Source organism: Rhincodon typus, chromosome 5 (assembly GCF_021869965.1).
Source record: "Rhincodon typus isolate 14 chromosome 5, sRhiTyp1.1, whole genome shotgun sequence".
NCBI lineage: Eukaryota > Metazoa > Chordata > Chondrichthyes > Orectolobiformes > Rhincodontidae > Rhincodon > Rhincodon typus.
In genome coordinates this window covers 82,873,318-82,894,259 of record NC_063336.1, presented here as the reverse complement: position 1 = coordinate 82,894,259, position 20,942 = coordinate 82,873,318, and the positions used below count along the sequence as shown (strand labels likewise).

The window sequence follows — 20,942 nt, the reverse complement described above, 5'->3', positions numbered from 1 at the left end:
GTTATGAGTAATTTGGTTGAGAGTTTTAGGGTTTAGAAAGCAATTGCTAGGATAGAGAGGAAACGTTTTGAGTGGTAGGAAGCCTAGGATGAGAGGATGTGGTCATAAGATCAGATGCAGTCCATTCAGAACTGAAATTAGGAAACATTTATTCATGCACAGGGTCGTGGACCTTCCCATAACAATTCATGTTAGTTCAATCAATGGTTATAAATCTGAAATTTGAAGATTTTTGCTAGCCATGGATATGAAGGATTATTGACCAAGGTGGATGGATGGAATTAAGATACAGATCAACCAACTTCACTAATTGACCAAGTCAAAAGTGTAACATGAATCCATTTTGGAGGGAGTACGATGAGTGCAGAGGACTGAAAGAAATGGAAGGATCTGCTGATTGGGTTAAATGAAGATGGATGGGGGGGTGGGGCTTGTGTGAAGCACAAAATTTGTCATAGACTGGTTGGGCCAAATAACCTGTTTCTCTAATTTACATTTCATATAATTTGCTCAATGTTTTGATTTATTTTCGGAAGAAATGCATGAGTTGTGATGCTTCATTAATTTGTGTCTCTTATATAAATGTTATGGTTGATCTGGACCAATTGCTTTTTCTGACAATCATGATGTGCTCTGTTTCTCATTTGTTTGTTTCCAAGATATATATATTTTCCATTTGTTTAGCTTTAAACCATTTCCAGCTAAACGTTTGTGAATTAAGTTTTACAAAAGGCTGCAACCTGAACTAAATCGTTTTATGTAAGATACAGTCTAAATATGCACATTTGGTAGTAAAAAAAAATAGACAAATGCATGGCAGGTGAATAAATGTGAGGTCAAAAACAGGAAGACAGATTATTATCTGAAAGGCGATAGATTAGGAATGGGGAGGACCAGAGAGACCTTAGGAGATCACAGTGAAATCAGGAATCACTTCTTCATACAAAGAGTGGTGAAAATCTGGAAATCTCTCCTCTATCGTCCCCAGTATAGAAGCAGTTTTCAGTAGAAAATTTCAAAATTGAGAATGATAAATGAGTGGGGGTTTTGAGGGTTACAGAATCAAGGCTGGATTGAGGTACAAATCCATGCTGATCTAGTTGAATAGCTCAATAACTAAATGAACGTCCTCGTCTTATGTTGCATTCCTAACTGACTGTTCAGAGCAATATAAATGCTTCACTCAACCTTTTTACTAGGAGCATTTCATATTTTTATTCTTCTTGGTTGCAGCTGTGAACTTGCACTAAGCTGGTACAATGAGCAACAGAAGGAAGCGTACAGCCCCAGTGCGAGTAGACGAAGAAACAAAAAAAAAGCTGAGTTGGAATATGTGTAATGACTTGAAGGATCTCCATCCACTTGATCGATCAAATGACTATAATAATCCCTCAGCTATGAGCTCGGGTCCCCCAGGACACAGAGAGACAACCCTTCTCCAGCCTAGCAGTTTGAAACAGGATGAGCCATTTAACATCTCTGCTGTGACTCAGGTCGAGGATGGAGAAGGTCATCTTTTGCCATTAAGTACCACCACCCAAATCAGTCTTGCTATCTCCCCTGGCCACTTGGGTGAAGAGTGGCGAGCACTGCTGGATGGGTTTACACTCCAACTTCCAACAGGGCAAGCATTTCCAGAGGAACTGTGGTTTCTCAGCATAGGCTTGATGAAGACCAGTGCTGATGATCAGCTGCAAGTCTCAATCAAGAGGAAATGTGATGATTCTGAGAGGGATGACAACAAAGAATTCATAAGCTGTGTAAGAACTTCACTCAATTTTAAGATGCTGGAGAACATAACGTGGCTTCAGAAAAAGAATGTAATTGGATTGTTCCAAAACACAATTGAAGACCGTCAAACACTGAAGGTATTTAACTTTTTGAATAAAATGTTCTTTGTCTTGATCAATAGTCTTCTTCCTAATTGGTTAAATCTTTACCACTCCCCCATCCACCCCCAAAATCTCCCCCAGTCCCTGCCTTCCTGTTTGCGATTTTCAGGTTCCATCACTCAGCAAGCACCACTAAAGACGATGGCAGGAATTTTTGAAGTGGTGGAAGGACAATCTTTTTTTTTCCCCTCAGTGATGTCTGTTTTGCTCAATGTCCTCATCTTGCAAAAGCATCTGTCATGATCCTGATGAGAAAAGTTACTGATAGTCAAATCTCACTACTCCACAAGCTATATATGTGCCCAATTTAATTACTAAAATGGTTCATTTGTCCACTTTGACTGTTACCTAATTTAAAAGAACTGGCACCGGATTACATCAATAAATAAGAAGTAAATCTTTTTTATTAAGTGGCAGAAATTGATTATTAATTAATTATGTGCAAACTTAAACTATATCCACTTTAAGCCCAAGCTCTCACACATCCATTCACAACTGGGAAAGTCAAAGCAGAAGTATCGTCTGTAGAAAACATAGACAAAAAGGAACTACTTATCTGTGTCAAGAATCCAGATCACTAGTGGAATAAAGTGACACTTCCACAGTTACTTTGATTTTTGGCAACGATATAATGCTGTTATTTACCACAGAATGATAATAGGTCCTTAATTCATTTGCAGGTCAGTTGAACCTAGGTCTTTGCTTGAGTTGGTAGGTTTTCTTTTCCGAATCTTCAAGTGTTTCTTTTTCCTTGCACAGGGTGAGAAAGGGAGAGACCTGTATTTGCTTGCAGGCTTTCTAGAGGCCTGAGTGCAGCTGTCATTTTCAAGTCCATGACAGACTGCAACTTAAAAATCCGAAAGCTGTTAGTGCATTGCTTTTTAACCTAAAGGCACCTGTGCTAGCTTGTTTCTCAAAAATATCAAACCCAGCTTCTCCAAAGGTTACATGATCTTCTGTAATTAATAAATGAACACCACATAATTCTAATTTGGATCTTCAAGTTGCAAAAAAAAACCCCTGAGAAACAAACCTTTTACATTGTCTACAGAAAAGTGGTGTTTGAACTTCCATTTACTCCTTGTATTCCAAAACAAAATATAATCTTTACACATCTAAACAGAAAATTAAAACAGAAAATGATGGTGAACCAAATTTAAAGCTCAACAGTAAGATGTTGACGAGAGACACTCTTGTTTCTGTTTGGATGTACAAACCGGTCAACTCACAGTGCATTATTCCCACTGATGGCCAACTGCATTGGGAAAAAGTGTGAATGTCATTATTGTATGAGGCAATTAGAAAGGCGCTATTTGGGTCTAGGCCCGAAACGTCAGCCTCTCTGCTCCTATGATGCTGCTTGGCCTGCTGTGTTCATCCAGCCCTGCACCTTGTTGTCCCGCTATTTTGAATGTATTGGTTCTGCCAACTATTTTAAGTAGTTCAAAAAGTATCGATTTCTAAATCTCTGTTAATTTTTTATAAAGTTAGATCTTTGAGCCACCTCAATCATCTTTTGAAACATTCAAAAGTGAGATATGTTAAAACTTCTACAGAACCCCTACTAATTGGTTTCTTCTATCATCATCGTCGTCGTCGTCATCATCATCACTTACCACATCAGCTAACAGCAGGAAGTATGTCCCAGCAAATAAGCAACTATACCCCTTTGATGAAAATAGGATTTCAAGGAGTAAACCTATTCAGTGAAGAAGTATTACGAAGAAATCTGTGGATACTGATGGAGCAGTTTATAATGTTTCTAATATCAACAGTACAGAGTTAGTGGTGTGTCTAATTAACAATAAAGTGTAGCTCTGCACAGACAACTATCCATGCCAGGTTTGACATGAATTTATTCTAAAGCAAAACCTTGCTGCTTTTGCTCTAACTCACACCAAACTTACAATACTCTCTAATCCCTTTGCTCACTGACTTACATGTAGCTTTCAGTTTGGCTCCACGTTCATTTTTAAATTTTCTGTGTTTTCAAATCTCTCCATTGCCTTGCCACAGCCTATCTCTATAAACTCTTCTAACTCCCTGACCTCTCTGCACTCTCTAATTCTAGCCTCTTGTACATATCCAGTTTTCATTGTTGCACCAGTCTTCAGCCTCCCTAAGCCTCTCCACCTCTCCACCTTTCCTTAAAATCTCCCTCTTTGACTCAGCCTTTCTATACCTGTCGTAATAACTCTGAATGTGGCTATTAAAATCTTCATTTACTAATACTCCTGTGTAATGTCTTGCGATGTTTTACAACTCGAACTGACTAGACTGCCTCTAGAACGCCAAGCTGATGCTTATGTATTATGTGAACCTTGACCCAAATTTGTTAATTCTAATTCCATTCACGTATCATTCTGTCCCTTTCTCCTATTGTTCGATATATGTTGGAGTCTGATTTGCTGTGGCAACATGCATTTTTACATGGATACTGTAGTTTCTGGATAGTGATGATGGAGGCTTCAATTTTCTTTGCAACATGTGGCTGACCAGGAATATTCCCTGCTGTTATCAACTGCCACAGTGTGTGTTGGAAGGATTTGCTGGTTGAATCTGAACCTGTTTGGCTATCGTGACAATTTCCTTGGCCACCAAATTCTGTGTGGGTCTTGAATATGGAACTTCTGGCCTGGAGGCAACAATATTACCCATGGTGCCAGAAGACCTCCTTTCTATATACTTAACTAGACTCCCTTAAATGCACGTGTGTTATTATGAACTGCTCCTGTGGTAGCCAGTTCGACATTCTCATCACTCTTTGGGAATGAAGTTTTGTCTGAATTATATTACTCCCGAAGGCACTATGTAAAATATGATCTTTGTTTTAATGTTGGAATTTGCACAACCATAATGCAGAATCCGGCTCGATCCATCGATTTGACTAGTCACAACTAGGTCTACAATTTACTTCTTAGCTTCCTCACACCCTTTCTCCTGCTTGCTCCCCAATGCTCTAAGAGATGCAGTTAGTTATTCTCAAATGCAACTAACTCATTCAGCTGTTGAGTTGCGTGAGTTGAGTTAACTTTTTCTATATAAAAATAGAAAAATTAGAGAAATTGCGCAGATTAGTGGTGTGGTAAATGATTGCTGATCCATTATCTCGGTAATGTTAATACACAATATACTTAGTCTTTAGACTGGAAAATAATAAGAGAAAAGTTACACTTGTATAACTGTCAGAATCATTTTGTTAATTATTTTAAGACAGTCTCTTTTAATTACTGACACTCTTGCGACTGGAAACAGTTTCTCCAAATCAATTGTATTACAACTCTCAGAATTGTGACATCTGTTTTAAATACAACTGAGGTTTCTCAACACTTGAACCATTCTAGTAAATCTCCTGCATAACCTCTCAAGTCCTGGCATCCTCTGTAAAGTGTGCTGCCCAGAATTGGACAGAATACTGAAGCTGGATTGTACTTGTTGACAGTGAAGGTACAGCCCAGCATGAGCTGGTTTTGTTTTTCCTTTTCATAAAGAAACAACAAATAAAAATAATAGAACTTGGGAGATGAACAGCAAGAGGCAAGATGCAACCTACAGAGTGAGCAGTTCTGAGATGTAGGGTCATGGAGGTAAGCCATGAGATGGAGAAGGAGCCACTGAGAATGATTGGCAGAGGCTGGTCTCAAATTATGCCAAACAAGTAACATGACATGGCATCACTCCCATTGCTGGACATGAATGTTCCATTGCCTAACTGCCATTAAATTGAAAAAGTTAAAACAACTGAAAAAGGGTGCCTTAAAGTGAAGGACTTGCTGTTTGTGCTGTTCACTGTTACCAGCCACCTCAAAGTGTTTTCCAGTCAATCCAGCACATTTTGCAGTGTAGTCACTGTTGTAATGTTAGAAACATGGCACCCAATCTACGGACAGTAAACTCCCAAACAGTGATGTAATAATGACCAGATATTCGTTTTTTTGGGATGTTGCTTGAAGGATAAATGTTGGCCAAGATACCAGAGATGATAATTCTACTCTTCTCCAAAATAATGCCATAGGATCTTTTCCACCGAGCCAGGAAAAGGTGCAGTTTACTATCTCATTTGAAAGTATTCACGTCAGATATTGCAGTGCTTCCTTTGTACTGTGCTGGAGTGTCAGCCATGATGTTTTTGTAGAGGATTTTCAAGCCCTGGAGTGGAACTTGACCCTAGAACTTTGTGACTTAGAGGCCAGTGTGCTTCTAACCAAGGCACATATATTTGAATTTTATTGACAATTTGTTTATTTTAATTGTGACTTACAAACTTTTTTTTGCTCTGTAGATTGGTGTATATCTTCTTGAGTCTGGTTTGGGAAAACCCGAGTTCCTGAGTGAAGGAAGCCATAGGATGAAAAAGACAAATGCATTGATGCAGAAACTCATGGAATATTTTTATGACTTAACAGTTCCAGGTATAATTTTCAAAATGAATACAAACATACAATCAGAAGCAGGAGTAGACCATTTGATCCCTCAAACCTGCTCCACCAAACAGTAAGGCAATAGCTGATCTGGCTGTGGCCTCATCTTCACATTCCCACTTACCCCAGATATCCATTCGTTCCCTAAAATGGAGTCAGGCTGATTTGAGAACTCTCGAAGCCAAATTATTTTGCAGTTCATTTGTTCATTTTCTGCTGTTCAGCACTTTTAGCTGCAGCATCTTGCATCACAGTTGACCTCATCCTGGGATCAATACTGCCTTGCTTGGTGCTCCTAGAACTGATGTGCACCAAAAGGAAGAACTAAAATATAGAGGCTTTTTGTGACCTCTGGTGTGAATTTCAAATCTTGTAAGAAATATAGTGCCATGTGATAATGCTCTGACGAATTTTTTTCCAGCGTTTCATAACAGAAAATTGTTGGCTAGGTCATCATGAATAACCTGTTTGTTTTTCTTTGAAATAGTGATATGTGATTTTTCTTTTTACATACTTGGGACAGCAGACAAAAGAACGAAACAAAGAACAAAAGAGAAGTACAGGTCCTTCGGCTCTCCAGGCCTGTGCCGATCATGCCCAAACTAAACTAAACTAAAAAACATAAGATGCCCTTATTCGGTCCGTACCCCTCTATTCCCTTCCTATTCATGTAGCCATCCAGATGCCTCTTAAATGTCACCAATGTGCCTGCTTCCACCACTTCTTCTGGCAGTGCGTTGGAGACCTGGGTTGAATTTCACATCCAAAGTATGAAATTTCTGATGGTACGGTATTCCCTTAGTATTGTGCTACTGTGTCAGCCTAAATTCTTGTGCTTGTGTTTTTAGAGTGAGGTTTGAACCCTTGACCTTGTAACTCAGAATTGAGATTGCAACTGAAACTACAGCTAACAGTCAATATCTGAATTGGTCTAGGTGACCAAAGATAGTTACAATCCTGTTGTTCTTTCCAAAATATCTCCCCCTAAAGAAACAAAGGGAGAAACCAGCAACCGGAGGCTGAGTGCCTGCTGAGTGTTCTTTGCCAGGTCTTAACGAGTCACAGAGCAAACTCATCAATGTACAGAAATGTAAGAGTGGCAAAGCATGGGGTGTATATATGTTATTAGAAGTGAGTCAGCAGTTGCCAGAATAATGTATATTCTTTTGTGATACTATCCTATGCTTAAAGCGAAATGCTATGCAACACACAAAGTACTATTCAAGGCAAATTTGTTAATATAACTAAAATGAGAGGGCGAATATTGACACAACCTTTCTGAAATCAGCAAAGATAAAATGTTAGTAGTTCATAAAGCCTGTCGTATTTCTCTGGTCTCGTATAGTGACAACAAAACCAAGGCAAATGATTTGCTGCCTGGACCCCTTTTCTCTGAGTTTTGTGTGTTTTTCACCATCCCCACCCCCCAAAAAATCTCTTGTGTTAATCCTTAAACATGTCAAATGCAAAGCATTTATCTTTTCAGTAGTGAGTCAAGCCAGGAACACAAATCTAATGGGCCTTGCAATAGTGATTTTATTGTAAAGTTATATACTGATCTTCCATCAGGTTACCTTGCTGAGACCTTTGTTTCTATATTAGTAATCTGCAGCCATCCAGGAAAAAAACCTGTTTGTTGCCCTGTGCACGTTTGCCTGACCTGGCACCCAACAGGATACAGGACAGCTCTCACAGCAATGTGCTAGTTTATCTAATTTGAAAAATATTTGCCCAGCTGTAGTGACAGTCGAAATACAGGAAACCAGCCAAAGATCCCAAAGCGGGTATTTCTTGAGAAATAAGAAAACATTAGAGTACAATGATGAGGAGAATATCTGTCTTCTTAGAAACAGTGCCAGCTATTTTTAGCCTAAGTGGGTAGGCAGGGTCTCAGAATAACACATCACCTAAAAGAACATATCACTTCCAGTTGGCACATCTTCCGTATTCCATTGAGAATGCATTCCTAGAATGTGACGTGTGGAGTGCAGTTTGAACACAGCACACTTGCATCTTGCAGGTTTTATTTATTGAGCCCCAGTTATCTGGAGTAGTTTAAGCAGCTGTCTGTATAAACATACAAATTTTCTATCAAAAGGCTTAACTGCCTGTTGAACTGCAGTAAAGTTTCTGCCATTTGTTCCCTATCCAGAGATTATTCCAGACCTCGTTGCTCCCTATCTGAAAAACTGCTTCCTCAGAGGGACATAGGAGCAGGAATCAACCATTTAGCCCCTTGAGTCTATTCCATCATTCAATTGATTTATATGCATTCCTGAACTTTTTATCAATTTGCATAAATGTGTTTTTATCCTGCTACTGGCATTTAACTTAAATTTATGCCTGGCATTAACTTTCACTTCCAAGTAGTATTTTTGCATACCTTTTACATAAGAAAGTGTGCTTGTAAAATCTCACTTAACATCACAGCACGGAAAGCTAAACAGTTCCTTCATGTCCATGCTGGCTCTCTCAAGAACAACTCAACTAGTCCTGCTCCTGTTCTTTCTTCAAAGTCTATTTGTTCTTCTGTTGTCCAATTCCCTTTTGAAAGCCACGACTGAACCTGTCTCCCTCACATTTTAGGACAGTGCATTCCATTGTCTTAATCATTTACTGTGTGAAAAATAAAGTTTTGCCTTCTGCCACTGCTGCTTCTTTTGCAATCACCTTAAATCAGTTCTCAACCATTTTGCCAATGGGAACAGTTTCTCTCTATCTACTCTCTTTACATCCCCCATGATTTTAAATACCTTTATCAAACCTCCTGTCAGTCTGTTCTAAGGAAAACAACTCCAGGTTATTCAATCTGTCGTCTTAAACAAAGTTTCTCAATCCTGGGATCAATCTTGTAAACCTATTCGCACCTTTGCTGAAACCTTCTTATCTAGAATCGAACAGAGTACTCCAGAAGAAGCCAAATCTTATTAAAGGTTCATTGTAAATTCCTTGCTTTGTATTCCGTACCTCTGAATATTGACGGGGTTCCATATTCCTTCTTAACCAGTTTCTCAACCCACCCTGCCACCTTCAAAATCTGTGCATCTATAGATCCAGATCTCTCTGTTCCTGCATTCTCTTGAGGATTGACTTCTTTAAATTACGTTGCATTTCTTTGTTCTAACTACCAACAGGTGTCATTTCACACTCACCTGTATTGAATTTCACCTGCCATATGTCTGCCCACTTTTCTATGTCCTCTTGAAATTTATCTGTGCGGTAATTTTGCACATAACCTCTCAACTGTGCTCTTTAATAGTGTGGCTTTAATTGAAGCAACAGTTGGCAAATCCGGTTTTCCTCTGCATTCATGTATTAACTGAATTCCAGAATGAGTTTATCCCCTGACCTCCAAAAATTTGTCATCTGTCTCAGATATGTATATGTGGATGCAGTGAATTGATCATACTTTTGACTACTTGGATTGAGGCAGTGAATAAGGCAGCCAGCAGGGCAGAAACTGATCTGATCTAATCTGGGAATCTTCCACGCCATCTCCTAAGGTTGCAGACAAGCCTTCTAATAGCACTATTTCATGATTCTTCAACAGCAAGGATGATGTAAAAACAAAAATGGTAATGTTAGGCAGAGACCTTAATTAAAAAAAGTATAAATCAAATCAATATTAAGTGAGACAAGGTAAAGCAAGGGCTTAAATGTATCTTGCTCACTGTTCACAATCTCTCCAGTTTTGTATCGTCTGCAAATGTTAAAACTCTGTCTGTACAAAGAGTATGTAATTGACATATATCAACAAAAGCAGTGATCCTAGTCACAGCCTCTCAGGTATAACACAGTGTGGAGCTGGAGGAACACAGCAGGCTAGGCAGCATCAGAGGAGCAGAAAAGTTGACGTTTCAGGTCAGGACCTTTCTTCAGAAATGGGGGAGGGAGAGGGAGCTCGGAAATAAATAGAGAGAGGGGGGTGGGGCTGGGGAAGGTAGGTGGGATGGTGATAGGTGAGCGCAGGTAGGGAGTGGTGGGGATTGGTCAGTGAGGTGGGAGGAGTGGATAGGTGGGAGATAAGATGGACAGGTTGTGTCAGGTCAAGGAGGCGGGAATGAGAGGGAGGGTTGGTCATGGGATGAGGCCAAGGATGGGGAGATTTTGAAACTGGTAAAATGCACACTTAGGCCATTGGGCTTCAGGTTCCCAGGACGGAATATGAGGTGCTGCTCCTTCAGTTTCCGGGTGGTGTCATTATGACACTGGAGGAGGCCCAGGATGGACATGTCATCCAGGGAGTGGGAGTGGGAGGGGGAGTTGAAATGGTTTGCGACCAGAAGATGTTGTCGTTTGTCGCAAACAGAATGCAGGTGCTCTACAGAACGGTCTCTGAGCCTCCACTTGGCCTCACCGATGCAGAGGAGGCCACATCGGGAGCAGCGGATGCAATAGACCACATTGATGGATGTGCAAGTGAACCCTTCAGGTGCCCTGTTATACACCATTTTCCGGTCTGGAAAATAATTGCTCAACTCTGTTCCCGGTAATCAACGAGTTAGATATCCAAGTTGCCATTCGGCCGTTTATTCCATAAATTTCACCTTTGCTGGCAAGCCTGTTATGTGATATTTTATCAAACACGAATGAATTTGAAAAGGCATAAATAATGAAAATTTAAGAAACAATATCACCTATTATTCACTGAAATCTTGATTCTTGTCTTTGGTTCTTCAAAGACTTTTACAACACAATCTATTGGTATGTTTGTGTACTGCTGACTTTTTTTACAACCTTAGCTGGTAATTTTCTCAAATAATGTGAAAATTTTCCTTACTTTCATTTAGATGTCTCAAGTATCACAGAAGAAGCCGATGAAAGGGAGAACATTGAAGAGCTTTATGATTTTGTACGGCATGCACATCAGCAAGAAACTCTGTACATTGAGAAAGTTCAGCACCCTTTGCTTGTCCCAACCCTCAGATCATATCAGTGCCAGGCTGTCAGTTGGATGCTTCAGAGAGAACAGTGTAGTCCTGGCTCTTCTTCAAGCAGTAAGTTTGAACCAGAAACCTGTGAATGTAAACCTCTAACCTGAACATAATTTTTTTGGACTGAAGATAAATCTCCTTTTGAAGGTGAAAATTATTACTGTTCCTTTGGCAGTTTTGCTTTTTGCCTGATGCTTTGAATTGCACTTTAAAATTAGAAGTGGTGAGGTAGCCTTACCATCTTATCACTGTGCTGAATTGCTTCCTACATTGCTGTAGATAACCTTAGATACTAATGGTTTAGCAGTGGGAAAATACCAGTGTTTTGTGCTAGTAAGCATTACGATTTTTACTGATGAAACTCCAGCAGTGTCTCTCAGCACAATTTGGGATCATTCATCTCAACTGATCTGACTTTGTATCGTTTGACCCTTTCTTCAGTATTGTCTCTTGTGCTTCCCTTGCTTTCTGTTGAATGAGATTATGTTGTTCGACTCAGTTACACCATGAGGGGACAAATTCCATTCTGAGTAAAGAAGATTCTCCTGAATTCCCTATTGGATTTATTACTGTTGTTTCAAAGAGTAGACTGTGCTGGTGAGACAAAATCCTCCTCCAGTCAGAAGTCACACTGGCTGTTCCAACTTTTCCAATCACATGTTGCAGAGAGGTTTACAATCAGAGAGAGAGGTGTATGATTCGAGGGAGGCATTGTGATTGAACTGAAACAATAATTCTCACCAATCCTGCAGCTGCCACGCAGAAGACTTTCAGCTGCACCATCTCCAATCATTTTACATTTTTGGGAGGTGAAGGAAAAGTAAACAAAAATGAATGAGGATTCAGTCAGTCAATAACAAGGCTAGAAGAGCAGGCATTTCTACGCTGCATTCAAATTATGCCCAGCACCAGCAAGTGTGCAGGTGAACAATGCTCATCCTGCAAAGTCTGGAAAAAAAACGTTAAACATTAATCCAGGCACTATAATGGAATGGTTAAAAGTATGTATTTTTAGTTAGAAGAGCAGACATGAGAATATCATCACACTCGGTATCCACAGAAATCACTGTGGCGAGACATCTAATACATTCTTTGCTTGCCTTCAACCTGATTCTTTCCTATTCAACTCTATCATATTGTTTAATGTAATGATGCAGTTTAAAAGAAAACTTTTTTTTCAGATAATGCCCTCCATTTGTTATGGAAAGAAGTCACCACAAAGGATGAGAAGAAAATATATTACAATCCGTACACTGGCTGGTGGGTATATTTTACTGTCTGAAACTGATTTTTGGTACTGAAACCAAATTTGGTACCCTAGAAATGTTGAATGTTGGGTGCAGTACCCACAGCGATTTACTGTGAGCTTTGTTATTGTATTGTATATCAGAGGTAATGATTCAAATTAAGCTAGGGTCCAAAAACCTTGTTCATTGACTTTAAAAACCAAAAGAACTGCAGATGCTGTAAATCAGAAACAAAAAGAGAAATTGCTGGAAAAACTCAGCAGGTCTGGCAGCATCTGTGAAGAGAAATCAGAATTAACATTTTTGGTTCCGGCGACCCTTCCTTAGAACTCCGACCTGATGAGCTTTTCCAGCAATTTCTGTTTTTGTTTCATCAACTGTAAAATTTAGCTGGGACTCCATCATCTTTTAGGCATATACATCACTAATAGTAGCTTTGCTCTTTCTTGCTCTCTGCTTGTCTTCCATATACTGCCTCTATACAAATCCTTGAGCAAATAATCTAGGCTGAAAGGCTCCGTATAGTACTGAGAGAATATTGTACTGTTGGAAGAGGCATCTTCCAGGTAATCGGTTTGTCCGCGGCCTTGTTTGCCCTCTCTGGTGAACATAAAAATCTCATGCCATTAATTTGAAGATAAGGGAAGAGTTCTCCAGGCTAATATTTATCCTTCAGCCATTTTAGTTAGAACAGATTATCTACTTATTATTCTCAGAGCTGTCTGTAGGATTTTGTTGTGTACAAATTGGATGTTGCATTCTTTATTTTGCATCAGTGACTGCCTTTCAAAAGCGTTCTTTATTTTTGGGATGTTCTGAGGTCGTGAAAGGTGCTGTAGAAATGCCTTGAAAACTAGTTGCTCTCATGCAAGTAGAGAGTGATGCAGTTAGTGTTTCTGATCAAAGACCTTTTATAGAGAATATGAAAGATGTAACTGTTTTTAAGCAAGCACGGATTTAAGAAAGTAAGCAAAGGGGAAGGTGTGTGAGAGATTAGAAAACAGGATAGATTAAATGACAAAGGGAATGATGGTGCAAGACGAAAGTGGGTGTTAATGGACAGGTCAAGCAATTAAAGATGTATGACAGAGGTGTAACTAGGAATGTCTTTCTCACTTTTACTTTTTCTTTTGTTATCTTTCTTCGTCTTGTTGTTCCCCTTTCCTTTTCTTCTTTCATGTTGTGTTCCTGTCCTAAATATTTCTGTATTCCCTTCTGTTACACTCATAAACTGCTTCCAGTGCTCTCTTCCCTCTGCATCTCTGATAACCTCTCTTAACTGCTGCTACTGCTCCCTTTTCTCTTTGTTTTGTCTCTTATCAAGTTTTTTTCTTAAATTTTTCATGCAATTATTCTTCACTTAAGAAATTGACTGCTAGGAGTGTTGCTTTCTTTGGGAATCTGTTCACATGCAACAGGGAGTGCCTCTAGCCTGATCAAATATAGTTTGCATCCTAAGTGACCTCCAGTTGTCCTTTAAAAGAGCAGCCTTACTTAAAAATTAGCAATAGAATAATACTTGTGCATTACATGGCCTGTTGTGTAAACAGCATATTATCTAATTTACCATAGTAATGAGCTCTTGGACACATCTTTGATTTCTATATGAATGTACAAGTTTGGAATTACTCCACCCACTAGCTCTCTGCTCTCAATCTGATTTAGCATTATTCGCGAGCGCCCTCTGCTGAGTGCTGATTGGCCTGGAGGAATCCTGGCAGATGAGATGGGTCTGGGGAAAACTGTGGAGATGCTGGCACTCATTTTGACACACACACGTAAAGAAATGAAACAGGACACTCTGTCACTCCCAGAGGTATGGTCCATCGTTTAAGTTCACTGTTTGTCTCTGCTAGAGTTGTGAACCCTCCAGGATTGTCCTGGAGTCTTCGAGAATTAAACGTTAATCTTGTGGATAATGCTGCATGCAAACAAAGGAGTTAAAGTCACATTAGACCTTAAAAACAATGGTGTGTTTTTATCTTTTTAATCCTTTTTGATTTTTAAAAAAAATTCATTCGTGGGGTGTGGTCATCGCGACTGGCCAACATTTATGGCTCATTCCTAGTTTCCCTTGAGAAGATGGTCGTGAGCTGCCTTTCTGAACCGCTGCAGTCCAATAGAGTAATATGTTGTGGATTAAATGGGCTATGTCTAAACAGCATATTATCTGGTAGTTAGCTATTGAAGTATTGGAGGTTGCAGAGTGGGAAAAGCTTTTTGGCTGGTTAAGTCGGTAGGAGGTTACATATCCTATGAAATCTTCAAGAATATATCGGTTGACAACCTTGCTGAATGCTAGTTCAGCTACTGCAGTTACATTTAGAAGGCAAATTTCATAGATATTTCAGAGAAAATGTTGCACTACGAAAAAGCTTGGAAGGAATTTATTGCACACTGTAAGACCCTTAATGGGGTGATACAATGGATATAGAGATCCTCAATGGCAGGGTTGTAATTAGAATTGATCAATACAACTGAGATTCTGAATTTTAGTGTAGAGACAATGAATATAAAGCTGAGAATTGATGGTAAATTTGTACAGAACAGTGATTTGCTTCGAGTTGCTGTACTGCAGTTAGTTCTGGCACCCCAATGGAGAAAGGATATTGAAATCATTCAAAGAGCACAGCAGAGATTCACTAGAATGACACTAGGTCACAAGGTCATGATTCAAACTGAGTGTGTGATGCGTGTTCTTGCCTATCTCTTGTTTCACCCCAACGTAGCTGAGACCTACTTTACCAAATACTGCAGAGATATGAATATTCCTCCAGATGCTTTGAATTAAATACTGGTTTCATCTGGTCAAAACTATTTAATTATACTGATGGGATTGCTCAAGATAAATGGCAGGGTATACCCTTTATTTTTGTTGACTTTCTCTTTCAGGTGTTGCTTCTGTCTTTTCCTAATTTCTGGTTGTCTCTCTACTGTTTGGTTTGTATCTCTGCTTTGTTCTTTCTTTCCCTCTGTTGTATTCTGTTTGTTTGCTTGGTGGATGTAGCTTGAGCCAGGATGACAATGGAAAGTGACATGAAGTGGGTGGCACCATAATACCTGCTCACTTTGTGCCTGCATTTGCTCTTTGCTGGTTTATGTCTGTGTCTCAATGGGTTACATTCTTGCCTCTGAGTTGGGAAGTCATGGGTTCAAGTCCTATTGTAGAAACTTGAGCACATAATGTAGGCTGACACCACCAGTGCAGTACACTGTAATGAGGTGGTGCTGGACTGTCACAGGTTCCGCCTTTTGGATAAGATATTAAAACAAGCCCTGACCACTTCTCATGGCACTATCTCAAGAAACAGAATGATGGAATTTGAATTCAATAAATATCTGGAATTGAGAGTCTAACGATGACTGTGAATCCATTGTCGATTGTTGGAAAAACCCATCTGCTTCACTAATGTCCTTTAGGGAAGGAAACTGCCTTTTTTACCTGGGCTGGCCTACACATGACTCCAGACCCACAGTAATGTGGTTGACTCTTAACTCCCCTCTGGGCAATTTAAGATGGGCAATAAATGCAGCGACACCCTCACCCTGTGAATGAATTTAAAAAAAACAGAAGGAAGCTTTCAGATTTCTGGTCAATATCACATTACTGTTCTTAAGGATCTTGCTGCGCATGCATTGGCTGCCGTGACATTTGTATTACATTCAATTGAAAAGGTACTTTATTGGTTGTAAACACTTTAAAATATCCCAAGATCATGAAAAGTTCTATAAAAATGCAAGCTCTTTTCTCCCTCTGTCCTTTAATTAAATGTTCCTATGGTAATTGACAACTGTGTTCTAGTTCGACTTGAGAAACTAAGATTAATAAGGAAGAGATATTAGACATTTTAGCACGCATACAGGTGCATAAATCCCCAGGGCCTGGTGAGATACATCCCAGGCTGCTATGTGACACAAGGGAGGAGTTTGCTGGGGCACTGGTGGATTTATTTAATACTTCGCCACAGGCAAAGTGCTAGATGACTGGAGGACAGTTAATGTGGTTCCTTTGTTCAAGAAGGGCAGCAGGGATAGGCTAGGTAATTTCAGACAAATTAGTCAAGAACAGAGTTGGGTAATTATTGAAAAAAATTCTGAAGTACGGGATTAATCGATACTTAAAAAGGCAGGGATTGTTCAGGGATAGTCAGCATGGATTTGTTTGAGGGAGATTCTATCTGACTAATTCAATTGCACTTTTTGAAAAGGTGACTGAACATATTGGTGAGGGTAGTGCAGTTGATAGGGTTTACATGGACTTATCTTAGGCCTTTGACAAGGTCCCACATGGAAGGCTGGTCCAAAAGGTAAGAGCCTGTAGGATCCAGGGCAAGTTGGCAAACTGGTTCCAAAATTGGCCAGTAAATAGGAGACAAAGGGTGATGTTGGAGGGCTGTTTTTGTAATTGGAAGCCTGTGACCAGCCGTGTACCAAAGGGATTGGTGCTGGGCCCCTTGCTGTTTGTTATGTATATGAACAATTTGGAGGTGAATGTAAAAGGTTTAATTAGTAAGTTTGCAAAAGGCACAAAAATCGGGGTGTGGGGTGTTGATAAATGAGGAGGATGGTCTCAGGGTAGTCTGACATTGATCAGCTGGTAAATCGGGCAGTGCAATGGCAGGTGGAATTTAATCCTGATAAATACAAAATAATGCCTATTGGGAGGTCAAATAAAGGAAGGATATACATAACAGATGGTAGTTCCCTAGGGAATATTGAGGAACAAAGGGACCTTAATGTACAAGTCTACATTAACTTGAATCTTCCAGCTGTCTTCTGTTAATCTACATTCTCTGATGTTTAACAATTCTCCATGCTGTTTGTTATCTCCTTGCCATTATCTATCCACACTTGAATCCATATTATAAATAGTGTGGAGTCTCTGATCAAATCAACAGAGAATTTTCTTTGTTATGGTATGCTGGCGGATGAAAGGGTTGATCCCTGTTTCAAGCCAGATGAAGTAAGTAGACAATTTACCTTGCGTACGTTTGTTTCTGTGATTTGTAGGTGACTGTGTTTTCCTGAGTGCAGGTATTACTATTACTTGAATGTTACTACTTTTTGGAAATTAGTGTGATATTTACAAAGAGGGGGTTTGTTAATAATGTTTATTCTTGTTTCAAACGGTTAGAAGGAGACATCATTCAGATGATTAAAATATGAAATAAATAATTACTGTCAAGCCTTCATTGATATTGTGCTTCTTTTACTAGGGGACATCTGTAAATTACTACATACCACCTCCACTACCTGCAGCCTCTCAGAAAACAAGTAGGAAGAAAGCTGAAGTCAAACCAAAGGAAAAGGTGAACTATCCCAGTAAGTGATTCTTTTATTGTTATAGTGCATGACTGAAATGATTTCTAAAGCACATTTTATAAAGACAAGCTCCTGGGGTAGGCCTCATCTGCTCAGGGTGCAAATTGGAAATTTGCACGTTCTCCACTATCTGCTGATGATGCATTTTAAGGAAAAAAAATGGAATCTATGTTCATAGAATTTACTTTACAAAAGTAAGACTTGCTTTTATATAACCCCTTACTCGCTTACCTGATGTCCCAAAACGTTTTACTGTCAACTAAGTACTTTTGACTTGTAACATTGGAAACATGGCAACCATTTTGAGTAGAGCAAGATCCCACGAAAAGCAATGTGATCATAATCACTGCACAGTATATTATATCATATGAGCTAAATGATAGAATAGCATTCCAGTGGATACAGGGTACTATGGGTAATGAATTTAAATGAAATTGTTGAGAAGAGGTTTGGCCATTTTTGGTTATTCAAAATGAAAAATCCACGAAGAGAACGTTTGATGGAGGTATTCAAAATAATGAAAAAATCATAGGACTGGACAGGTAGGGAGAAATTGCTCCTATAGATGGAAGAATTGTGAACCAGAGGGCATTGATTTCGGACAATTGGCAAAAGAAGCGATTGCAAGACAAGGAAACCTATGGATGATAATGGAATAGTTTAGGTTAGATGGGCTTCAGATTGGTTTCACAGGTCGGCGCAACATCGAGGGCTGAAGGGCCTGTACTGCGCTGTAATGTTCTATGTTCTATGTTCTATGTTCTATGTTCTAAAGTCTTTCTCAAGTTGTGAGCGGTTTGGATCTGGAACATGTTGCCTGAGAATGTGGTAGAGGCGGCACCAACTGAGGCTGTCCGATGGGAATGGGATAATTTTCTGAAAAGGAAGAATTTGCATGGCTATGGTGAAAAGTCAGGGGAGTGGCACTAGGTGAATTGAAGTTGTAGACAGCAAGCATAAACATGAAGGCTGAATGGCCTCTTCTAATGTTGCAACCTTTCTATGATTCTAAACAACATGGAAATAGATTAAATGAATAGACAAAAAATTGGCAGATGAATTATAATGTGGGAAATTTGAAGTTGTCTGCTTTGATAAGAGAAAATCAGTTTAATTTTTAAATGTTGAGCACATTGTTGGTATGTTAGCCTTCAAACACATCACACATGTACTATTCTGTTTTATTATTTTGCTAAAATCAAGACAGCAGAGTGACTTGTCTTCTTTCACCTTCCCTCTGTATTCATGTAACTCAAGTTTGATATTGCTCTTTCTTGATTTCCACTCCTTTTGCCCTACCTGTTTTCACAGTAGTGCTCCCTGCATTGAGGATTTTTTCTAGTCTCTCTCAGCTGTTTTTGAAGTGATCAACCATATTCCTTGTTGTGGCGATCATAATAAGATCGTAAGAAGTAACAGCAGGACTCAGCCATTTAGCTTGTTGAGTTCCGCAGTTCAGTCTGGGTGGGGAAGGGCATCTCCCAGCATTTAACCTATTAAGCCTGCCCCCCTACAACCCCCTCAAAATTACATATGTTTCAATAAGAAACCTTGTTCATTTAAGCTTCAATGAGTGGAAGTCCAACCTGCTCAGCCTTTCCTCATAAAAAATTCTTTAATCTGAGGAATCAGCCTAGTCTACTTTTCCAAACTTCTTACAACCCAAGTCCATTCCTCCTTAAGTAAGGAGACTGTTGGTCGAACTTTGTCATTGAGATAAGTCACATAAGTTGGAACATTTCCCTACATGAACAGTTTTCACTCTAAAGAAATAGAGCTAGGATTGCATCAGGCCTACTAAATCCAGAAACAGTTTGATGTGGCCATGGAGGTGTCTGAAAAATGTCCTTTTGTTTTTGTTGATACAGTTCCTAGATGACCTTGTCATGAATGCTTGGCAGAGCTCCAAGACTCACTAATGGATTAGATCAAGAGCAGATCTGTTTACACAGCTTGAAGTGGAGTGTTTGCTTTGATTTTATTGATATTTTATGAGGCTATGATGTTATTCTTTGAGTTTTTCAATGTCTGTTTACTTGGACAAGATTACCAAGTGTGAAATAGGGTACAATTTCTGTTGTTGAAGCTAAGACTCTGTGTCTGATTCTTTTATAAGGTTATAAAGGAAGCAGTTCTTTCCAAAGAAGATCTTTATTTTGCTATTCTTGATAGTATGTTTTAAGTCTTCCTCTTGTAATCATATGATTTGTTGGTTCTATCATGCATACTGGAGGCATTGATGAGAGCTTTTAAAAATAACTTTTTTAAAAAAGTTTTCCAAACTAGACTGTAGTTCTCTTTATGGAGCAGTAAACTGTGTGTCCTCAAGAAGTTAGCCCAACTCCATGAGAATTGGAAGCATGGTGGTAATGAGATGCCTACTATAGCAATGCAACTGACCAGGGAGTGCTGGTGCAGACTTACTACACACACCCTGACCTCACAGTAATGAAAATTGCTAGTACCGAGGATGGGACTGGGAGTCCCAAAATTGAGTTCTGCCCACCATTTTTAAAGACCCCCGGAGCATCCAGCTACACGAAAATCTGGCCCAAAAGCTGTAGACAGTACTCTATATGCGGCAAAGAACCTTGCAGAGCAACCAGAACTTCATTTATATAAGGCTCTTAAAATAATTAAACAGCTCAAGGAGTGTAATAGAAATATTACTAGACAAAATGTGACACCAGGCCACTTGAGCTATTAGGCCAGATGTCAAAAAGATTTTATAAGTGGTAGGTTTTAAGGAATAGTTTAACAGGAGCTCTGCGACGTGGAGAGGTTTAGGGAGTGAATTCTAGAACATGGGGTTTAGGTAGCTGAAATTACAGCTGCCATGGTTGAACAATTACAATCAGAAATGCTCAATAAGCCAGAATTGAAGGAATATAGAGGTCTGTAACTGGAGGAAATTACTGAGTTGGGGAGGGCTGAGCACATGGAGAAGCTCAAAAACCAGGATAGGAGCATTAAATTCAAAATGTGTCTGATTAGCAACAAATCAAGGATTGTAACAAATTATTAATAGATAACACAGTGTGGAGCTGGAGGAACACGGCAGGTCAGGCAGCATCAGAGGAGCAGGAAAGCTGACGTTTCGGGTCGGGACCCTTCTTCAGAAATGGC

At 39.4% G+C, this 20,942-nt stretch overlaps 1 protein-coding gene across 1 annotated transcript in view; it reads left to right on the top strand.

Annotated features, from left to right (window-relative positions):
- shprh (SNF2 histone linker PHD RING helicase) overlaps positions 1–20,942 on the top strand; it is an 88,385-nt gene that overhangs the window by 4,989 nt on the left and 62,454 nt on the right. The window contains exons 2-7 of the mRNA XM_048597080.1: positions 1,234–1,868; positions 6,175–6,304; positions 11,104–11,310; positions 12,429–12,507; positions 14,160–14,310; positions 17,711–17,816. Of these exons, the coding sequence (XP_048453037.1) occupies positions 1,260–1,868; positions 6,175–6,304; positions 11,104–11,310; positions 12,429–12,507; positions 14,160–14,310; positions 17,711–17,816 (1,282 nt within the window). The 5' untranslated portion in view covers positions 1,234–1,259. The remainder of the gene's footprint in view (positions 1–1,233; positions 1,869–6,174; positions 6,305–11,103; positions 11,311–12,428; positions 12,508–14,159; positions 14,311–17,710; positions 17,817–20,942) is intronic.